The 9,921-nt window shown below is 49.4% G+C and overlaps 1 protein-coding gene across 1 annotated transcript in view; it reads right to left on the minus strand.

The window, feature by feature from the left end:
* The window catches only part of LIMS1 (LIM-type zinc finger domains 1), an 88,175-nt gene extending 81,789 nt beyond the window's left edge, over positions 1–6,386 (minus strand). Inside the window, exon 1 of the mRNA XM_015419714.1 lies at positions 6,222–6,386. Coding sequence (XP_015275200.1) covers positions 6,222–6,253 — 32 coding nt within the window. The 5' untranslated portion in view covers positions 6,254–6,386. The remainder of the gene's footprint in view (positions 1–6,221) is intronic.
* Between the last annotated feature and the right edge of the window lie 3,535 nt (positions 6,387–9,921).

A 9,921-nucleotide genomic window follows, 5' to 3' on the forward strand; every position in this document is an offset into this window, starting at 1 on the left:
TGCCAAATTTTTATGGGAAGACGCTCCCTAATGGATGAGGAATGATAGCTTCCCCCTTAAAAAACAAACGTCCTCCAAGTCCTCACCCAAACCACCTCCTCATGAGATGAAACCCAGAAATGGATCATGAATCCAGACCTTAAAAAGAACCATCTTATCGCCCCAGTTAAACAAGCACAAGTGATCTCAAATTAGAATAGTAATTCTTTTAAAACAGTATCAGTTACTACAGAAAAGTTTTTTTGGTGAGGGGAACTAACTTGTGAACTGTCCTCTGTTGGTTTATGTCTTTTCTGATGGACCAGAGAGGTTCTTGGAGGGATTTTGAGACATTTGTCTGGAAATTGTCTTGTGGATTGCCCCAGGGTCTGTCCTCTCACTGGTGGTCTTTAATAATTCATGAAACCTCTGAATCATTTCATCCATAGCTTAGGAGTCTCTGTCCTACACCAGTGGTTAAACATGTCATGGTCTGCGTGCAAAGAAACCGAATTCAGGTAAGACAGAGCTGGATGTTGGCTGGGAATGCTGATGTGCTCAGGGGAGATTGATCTGCCCAAGCTAAATAAAGTAAAATTATCTTACAGATCAAGTAAAATACCTGGAGATTTTTTGAACCCAGCTTGCTTCCTAAGGCACAGGTTGATGCTACTGCTGGGAACGTATTCTATCATTTACATCCGATTAGAAAACTTTTCTTCCTCCCAGACACACTTCTGCACGTTCTAGGTTGGACTATTGTAATGTGCTCCATGGGTGCATTTCAATTTGGGCAAAAACTGATGCCTCATTTATTGGCCGGCATATCTTTTTAAATGCCTTTGATGGTAGGTGCCTCAACCATATGAAGAGGTGGGGTACAAACTTTTAAACAACTAAGACAAAATGCACTCTACACCTCAAAAAACACTCCAGAATTGTGCATCGCCATCCAACCATGCTACAGTGTGCCAGACTAGGTGTACATGGCAATGACGAAACTGGAAATGGGGGGATTCAGCAGCATAGCTAGCGTTTCACATTCTCCGTCCACGCATTCTGAATTCTCGCACTCACCATAAACCTAGAGCAGCTGTATTTATTTTTGCAAGAACAGATGCTATGGGAAAGTGTCTTGACCGCGTGACATCTGCAGAAGATGACACATAGGTTAAGATCCTGGGAACGCTGGAATCCAGAAATGATTCACAAAGTACATGATCCTTCAACTAACTCCCAAATGTGTGTAATTTGTGCCAAAAAGGATGCTTGATGCCACCTGCCTTCACTATGGAAAAATGTTTGAGAAACTGAGTCAAAATTTCCTTGGCTCTGAAGGCCACTTCAAATTTAAGCAGCAGTTGTGCTTCCCATGACACAGGAATTTTCTACTACTGCGTGAAGAGCAGACGTACCCTTAAAATCTTGTGCATGTGAAACTAGAAGAAGCCTCAGTTGGATCACGGCTTCCTGATGCACAGACACAGGGTTTTGTCATTACTATTTGATGTCTGCTACACAAATCCCCAGTGTAACAAGATCGTTGTCAGAGGGTAGCCGTGTTAGTCTGCAGTCGAACAGCTAGATTCAAGTCCAGCAGCAGCTTAGACCTACAAGATTTTCAGGATACGAGCTTTCGAAAGTCAAAGCTCCATTCGTCAGTAACAAAAGCATACCCAGAGCAAGCATGATTACACACAAAAAATAATCATTCTTTGAATGGGAGAAGTCCCAAGTTCCGAGGGGAAAAGGGACAGTTCTTATTTTAGCAGAGTTATTTCTGAACACATCACTTCCATAAGCTCCAACAAATCCCACTTGTTTCAGAACGCTTGGGCTCTATGAGAAAGCCCTTTGTGAAGCTTCCATGCTATTAGCAGCGCCACTCCGAAATCTGACGACCAAGAAGATGCCTGCGCTGCAATGAAGAGATCTTTCAAAGAAGCTTTACTCTGCTCTGGTTCGACCTCACCTAGAGTATTGTGTTCAGTTTTGGGCACCACAATTTAAGAAGGATACAGACAAGCTGGAACGCGTCCAGAGGGGAGCAACGAAGATGGTGAGGGGTCTGGGGACCAAGTCCTATGAGGAAAGGTTGAAGGAGCTGGGTATGTTTAGCCTTGGAGAGGAGATGGCTGAGAGATATGATAACCAACTTCAAGTACTTGAAGGTCTGTCATATAGAGGATGATGCGGAGTTGTTTTCTGTCGGACCAGAATCAACTAGTTGAAATTAAATCAGAAGCGTTTTCGGCTAAACATTAGGAAGAACTTCCTAACAGAGCAGTTCCTCAGTGGAACAGGCTTCCTCAGGAGGTGGTGGGGCTCTCCTTCTTTGGTGGTTTTCAAACAGAGGTTAGATGGCCATCTGACAGTGATGCTGATTGTGTGAACTTAGGCAGATTATGAGAAGTGAGGGTAGGAAGGGTTGCATCAGTGCTTAGTTCTCTGTACACGCCCAGGGAACTGCTGATCGTCACTCTGGGATCAGGAAGCAATTTTTCGGCAGGCCAGTTTGGCCAGGGATCCTGGAGGGTTTTTGCCATCTTCTGGGCATGAAGCTGGGGGTCACTGGGTATGTGTGCGGAGGGGGAGTATTTGTGAATTTCCTGCATTGTGCAGGGGGTTGGACTAGATGTCCGTGAAGGTCCCTTCCAACTCTCTGATTCTTTGAAGCCACTCTCCTGCTCACCTGTGATAAGACTTGCCTCCTCCAGCAAACTATTTAACATCTCTGGAAGTAAAAGGGTTTAGAAGAGCCTTCACTCTGGCTAGGCGCTCTGCCCTCCCTTCTGCTGAACTTGACGGAAAATACAAGAATATTCCTTTCACAGAAGGGCTTCGGACCTGCCCATTAAGGGAGGTTGAGACTACAGAGCACATGTTTTTCATATGCCCATATTATAAGGTGGCACATAATGAGATCATCACTCCATTGATTGAAAAAATGTTGGGCCTTTCTGAAAAAGCTAGACTCGAGTTTCTTCTACCTGATAGAAATCCCAAGATTACCTACTAAGTAGCCAGTTTCTGTATGGCAGTACTCAGATTACAGAAATTTTATGTTTAGATATTAGGTAGTTAGACATTACCGTAGTTTAAATTTTAAAACACTTTTATTTTTTAAAATTTTGGAATCTTGTAAAGGTGTACTTCTTTTTTTGTACGATTGGTCCAAAGACTATAACAATAAACTGCACATTCGAACTGACGCCTCCAGGCAACAGAAAAAGGACCACTTACAAAAGTCAGTTGTTTTGTTTCCTTTTAGGCCACAAATGCCTAACATGCACACATCTGTGCAGGAAGGCTAGTGAAAGGCTTTGGGTCCTAATAACTTTTGTGGGCTTATTTGCAAGGCTGCTATACATGTGTTTGCTATGCACCCAACACCTTGACCAGGATGGCCTAGACTAATCTGATCTCATTGGATCTTGGAAGCTAAGCAAGGTAGGCCCTCGTTAGTATTTGGATGGGAGACCACCAAGGAATTCCATGGTTGCTATGCAGAGGCAGGCAATGGCAAACCACCTTCATTAGTCTCTTGCCTTGAAAACCCTATGGGGTCGCCATAAATCAGCTGTGACTTGCTGGCACTTTACACATACACATGCACCCAGCACTTCCATTATGGACACTGCATGCACCCTGTGCGTATGTAATTGTTATTGTTAATAATCATGATAATTATGATGATGATGATGATGATAATAATAATAATAATAAACCGCCCTCCCCAAAAAGCTCAGGGTGGTGTACATCATACATAGTAAACACAGTAACAATTAGTGAATAAAATTAGTGATAATTAAGGAATTAAAACAATGTATAATACAACATACAGTATGTAGTCGACGGCATACAAATCATTTTTCTGCCCCATGGGGTGGATCCTGTATAGGGAGGTTGATACGACAGATAGAGGCTGTTGTCTGGAACTGTTGCTGTCCACAATCATAAGGCTGGTGGAACATCTCCATTTTGCACACCCTGTGGAACTGAGCAAAGTCCCACAGGGCGCGGATGTTACTAGGTAGAGAATTCCACCAGGACAGCCAGACTTCTTCTGGGCCAGAGATCACTAGTAAGCTTTGGTCACCTGAGTGTAAAGATCTTCAGAGGGCATACCGGGAGAGGCGGTCCTGCAGGTATGTTAGCCCCAGACCGTTAATGGCTTTGAAAGGTCAAAACCAGAACTCTGACGCAGATCCAGTACTCAACCTGGAGCCAATGCAGCTGGCGAAGCATCGGTTGAATATCTGCAGACATGTGCTGCCTGTGAGTACCGTCACCGCTGCATTCTGGACAAGCTGTAATTTCTGGATCAGCCTCAAGGGTAGCCCTTTGTAGAACGAGTTACAGTAATGGAGCCTTGACGTGACCGTCGCGTGGATCACTGTGACAAGGTCGGTGCTAGAGAGGTAGGGGGCAAGTTGCCTGACCTGGCGAAGCTGGGAAAATGCCAGCCTGACAACATGTGCTACCTGGGCCTCCACTGAAAAAGAGGAGTCTAGGAGCATGCCCAAACTCTTGATGGTCAGTGTCGGCATCAATGGTGCATCGTCAAGCATTGGGAGTTGACACTCCAACCTCTGATCGCACTCCCACCCCACCCCCCAGCCACAGGACCTCCATCTTTTGTGGATTCAGTTTCAGCTGGCTCTGTCTCAGCCATCTGGCCGTGACCTCCAATCCCTCCACCAAATTTGGTGGGGCGGCAGCCAGCCACCTATCAACAGATACAGCTGGGTGTCATCAGTGTACTGGTGACAGCCCAGCCCAAAGCTCTGCGCCAGCTGGGCTAGAGGGGCGCATGTAGATGTTGAACAACGAGAGGACTGCCCCTTGGAGTACCCCACACACCAAAGGGTGGGAGGGGCGACACCCTCTCTCCTAACGCCACTCTCTGTCCCGGACCCTGGAGAAAAGAAGTAAGCCACTGCGAGGCTACTCCATGAACTCCTATGTCAGTGTGTGCAGTGAAAACAGAAGCATGCCACAAAAATCCAATAGAAACACATCTTCACGCTTTATGTCATATGGAAGTACCATTCACATAGCAAAACAAACTGGTGCGATGCAGTGGTTAGACTGCTCGAAAAGGATCTGAGAGATCCAGGTTCAAATTCCCACGGTGCCCTGGGAACTCATTTGGGGCAGTTACTCTCTCTCGGCCTAACCTACAGCACAGGGTTGTTGTTGTTCTGAAGATAAATGGAGGAGGAGGAAAAGCAGGGTATAAACACAATACATACAATACAAACACAGCACAATATACACATCATCAGGAGCTATCACTGGGCGCAGCTCCCTAACAAGCGTACACTGGGTCATAAGTCCTGGTCTGCTGCCACATGGATGGCACGGTCCAGCTGTCCTTTGCTCTGATTATGGCATTTGCATAACTGCACACAATTCAGAGGCTGCAGAAGAGAACTGAGGAGTCACAAAGAGCGCCTTTACTTTCCAGGATACAAACCCCCACCCCCATTCGCTACACTCCCTCCCTTCCAATTTAAAGTTTTCTCCGCGTGACCAAAGTTTAGCTTCGTCTGCTCTGAAAGCAAGGACGAACCCCCGCCTTAAGCCGCCCGAAGATGCACCTCACGATCAAGAAACTTTTAAATCTTAATTTATTTTTTGCAAAGCCTTGCTGTTCCTTCCGCCGCCCGGCGATTCGTGGCAGAGGAATCCAGGAGGTGCCCCAACTCCAGGCATGTTTGCCGAGCCCAAGTCTGCAAGCTTCGGTTACTCCCGCCGCCAGGCTGGGCGCAAGGCCGTCCCATTTCCAGATGCCCCGGGTCCGGCCGGCTTCCTTCCCAAGCAGCCCCCATTCGTCTCCCTCCCACCCCCCCACCCACACCCCCGGTGGCATGATTGGTTCCTGCGCCGAAATCACAGCCCCGCCAGCCCGCCAGCCGCCGCCGCCTCGGCGCGCCCTCTGGAGAACAGTCAGACGCGCTGCTGCCTGCTGCTGCAGCAGGAGGGTGCGGTGGGCTCATCCCCCTTCCGCTTGGGAGGAAGGGGATGCAGTCTGCGGGGAAGTTACTTGAGGCCGTCCCCGGCCGATCCTCAGGGACGCGGGCGGGGGAAGAGGCATCAAACTCCCCGGGAGAAAAGAGCGGGCCGGTTTCGGAATGGGAAAGGGCGGCTGGGCACAGCAGAGCTCCCGCAATGAATGGGAAGGCGCTGCGGTCCCGTCGGCTACACAGACCCGGGGTGGGGGTGGGGGGGCGACTTACCTGTTAGTCATTCCGGCCGCGATCCCCAACATGGCGAAGGCGGAGCGGGCGCCGCCTGGGAAAGCGCGCCACTTGCCCCTTCGGCTTCTCCTCCCTCGCGCCCTTCGCCGCCTTCTTGCAGCGGCGAGTTCCGCGCTGAGCAGCTGCAGGCGGGGCCGCCCCCGCAAGGCAACACAGGAAGGCAGAGAGGGGAGGGGGGAGGGAGAGCGAGGCGGGCGGCGGCAATGGCGCGTCACGGGCCAAACCAGCCTTGCTCCAGCCCGCTCGCCCCCGCCTCTGCCACTGAGGAAATGGAGGGCATGGCGAGCCTCGGCGGGGGAGACACGTCCCGGGGAAACTCCGCCGCTCCTGCGGCCGGCTCGCCGCTCAACTTTCTTTTGCAAAGCCTGGCTTCTTTTGTGAAGGTTACATTTTTACTGCCCTGAGGAGAGCTGGTTCCTGCCCTCTCGGGAGAGCTGGTGAACAGGAACGCAGGGGGGAAACGGTGGTGGCCAAAAGGACAGGCTGTGGGCCCACTCCCCCATCCCAGCCCTGCTGGCTCCCTCCTTCCTTCCTTCCTTCCTTCCTTCCTTCCTTCCTTCCTTCCTTCCTTCCTTCCTCTCTCTCTCTCTCTCTCTCTTGCCTGTAGCCGCTGATGCTTTTGCAACTGCCTGTCCTGCACACCGTGAATGTAGATCTCAATATTGTCTACCCTGGGGCAGGGGTGGCAGTAAGGGACAGAGCACCAGTTAAGTAGGTGGCCAAGATGGTAAAAAGGTAAAGGTTCCCTTGCTCGAAAGCCAGTCGAATCCGACTCTAGGGTTGCGGTGCTCATCTCCGTTTCAAAGCCGAAGAGCCAGCGCTGTCCGAAGACGTTTCCGTGGTCATGTGGCCGGCATGACTAAACACCCAAGGCACACGGAACGCTGTTACCTTCCCACTGAAGTGGTACCTATTTATCTACTTGCAATTTCTTGCTTTCGAACTGCTAGGTTGGCAGGAATGGTACTTCCCATCATTTTTTAAATGTATTTACTTATTTTTTCGAATTTTATCCCGCCCCCCCGCCTAGGCAGCTCAGGGCGGCTTACAACATCAATAAAACCAATATACATAAAACACGAGCAATTCATATAAAACAGTGTAACTATAAATACAATAAACATCAATAAAAACGGCTCAGTATATATTATATATAAACTTCTACCACAGTGTAATCACGACCATTTACATGCCTTAGCGGGTCGCAAGGCTCAGCTGGCATGACATCGGTCTCGCTGATATGCCCGGCGGAAAAGCTCCGTCTTCATGGCCCTGCGGAATTGCTGGAGATCTCGCAGGGCCTGGGTCTCACTCGGGAGCTCATTCCAATATACTGGTGCAACCAAGGAAAATACCCTGGACCTAGTTGTTGTCAGCCTGGCCTCTTTAGGGCCAGGAAGGGTCAGGTGGTGTGTCCCAGATCGCAGTGCTCTCTGGGGAACATGCGGGGAAAGGCAGTCCCTCAGGTAGACAGGTCCCTGACCATATAGGGCTTTAAAGGTCAAAAACAGCACCTTGAAGCGGATCCGGAATGCTATTGGCAGACAGTGCAGCAACTTTAGCACAGGCTGAATGTGCTCCCGCATAGAAAGACCCATCAGCAGCCTGGCCACCGCATTTTGCACCAGCTGCAGCTTCCGGAGTTGCCCCAAGGGCAGTCCCATGTAGAGAGCATTACAGTAATCCAACCTCGAGGTGACCATAGCATGGATCACTGACGCCAGATCTTTGCGTTCGAGGAAGGGAACCAACTGCCTGATCAGCCGAAGGTGGTAAAAGGCTGCCTTGTCAGTGGCTGCTACCTGGGCCTCCATTGTTAAGGAGGCATCCATGAGCACTCCCAAACTCCGGACCTTCGGCACTGGCACCAACGGCACCCCATCGAAGGCCAGTAATGGGATCCCTAACCCCGAGCCGCTCCGATTCAGGCACAGGACCTCCGCCTTCATCGGATTCAGTTTCAAGCGGCTCAGTCTCAGCCATCCCGCCACGTCCTGAAACACCCGGTCCAGGTCTTCCGGGGTAGAGCCCGACTGGCCACCCAACAACAGTGAAAAGTACGAAGACGGAGAGTTATTTCAGCAACGCGTACTTTATTCGATCAGGAACAAGACGACTTTGGCCGGCTCGCAGGCCGGCTTATATTCCCCGAGAAACCACCACCCAAAACACACACACACACCCTACTTCCCAATAGGTTATTTACAGTGGCCGAGAGTCCCATAGGCTCTCGGATGGGAACCTAGCCCCCTGATTGGAGCAGGCTAGGATCTGCATAGTTCATTGTCTCTTGGAGCGAAGCTCGACGTTTGTGCCTGACCGCATGGAGCCCAAGCCGGCCACGCGGTCTGGACTGGATACATTACAAACAGATAGAGCTGGGTGTTATCCGCATATTGGTGACACTCTAGCCCATGCCTCCGGGCAATCTGGGCAAGTGGGCGCATATAGATGTTGAATAGCATCGGGGAGAGTACCGCCCCTTGAGGCACCCCTCAAATTAGTGGATGCCTTCGGGACAGCTGCTCCCCAAGAGCCACCCTTTGTCCCCGACCCTGGAGAAAGGAGACAAGCCATTGTAAGACAAGCCCCTGAATCCCCACATCAGCGAGGCGGTGGGCGAGCAGCTGATGATCGACCGTGTCAAACCCTGCTGACTCAAATTAGTGGATGCCTTCGGGACAGCTGCTCCCCAAGAGCCACCCTTTGTCCCCGACCCTGGAGAAAGGAGACAAGCCATTGTAAGACAAGCCCCTGAATCCCCACATCAGCGAGGCGGTGGGCGAGCAGCTGATGATCGACCGTGTCAAACGCTGCTGACAGGTCATCTGCTTTGAGACCCCTGAGACAGTGCCAGTAAGAAATTTAAGTTACTGTCATCCCTGTTCAGGGTTCCCCCGACCTTTTTAAACCTGTGGGCACTTTTGGAATCTTGAAAAGGGTAGTAGGTGCCATCAGAAAGAAGACGGCGTGGTATAGCCCGATCTCGTCAGATCTTGGAAGCTAAGCAGGGTTAGTACTTGGATGAGGGAACACCAAGGAAGACTCTGCAGAGGAAGGCAACAGGTGCTTAATCACCTGTTTTGAAAGCCCCTTGCCGGGGTTGACATAAGTCACTTGAGAGAACTGACAGAAATGGTAGGTCCCACCACAAAATGGCTGCTATGAGGGGCTGGGGTGACAGAAAAATTCTGTTAATATATTACAGTAAATACATGTACAATCCTGCATGTATGTGGCACTGATCTGTTATTAAAGAGGCAACCTGTGTTCACTTTCCATTTAAAACCTGAACCTGGGCAAATGTGGCGTTTTTATCACATGCTTAACTGTACATGCATTGAGCGTAACATCAGAATTACTCAAAACGTGTATCTGGGGGAAAATCAAGTATACACTACATCAGAGGTGGCCAAACTTGCTCAGCATCAGAGCCACATAGAATAAACATCAGATGTTTAAGAGATGCAAGACATGAACAAATATCACACACACGTTTTTATTGAAAAATATGCAAATTTGCCTTTTTATTAACATTAAATGAAACTGCCAAAAATAAAAACAAAAGGGGTAAAAACATTGATAATGATATTTATTTGTCCAATTATATTTTTTTACTAATCTATATATCTAATACTGAACTGGCCCCCTCTGTGCGGATCCTTAGATCCGGACATCG

This window comes from Gekko japonicus, unplaced genomic scaffold (genome assembly GCF_001447785.1).
Source record: "Gekko japonicus isolate JY-2015 unplaced genomic scaffold, Gekko_japonicus_V1.1 scaffold1751, whole genome shotgun sequence".
Lineage (NCBI taxonomy): Eukaryota > Metazoa > Chordata > Lepidosauria > Squamata > Gekkonidae > Gekko > Gekko japonicus.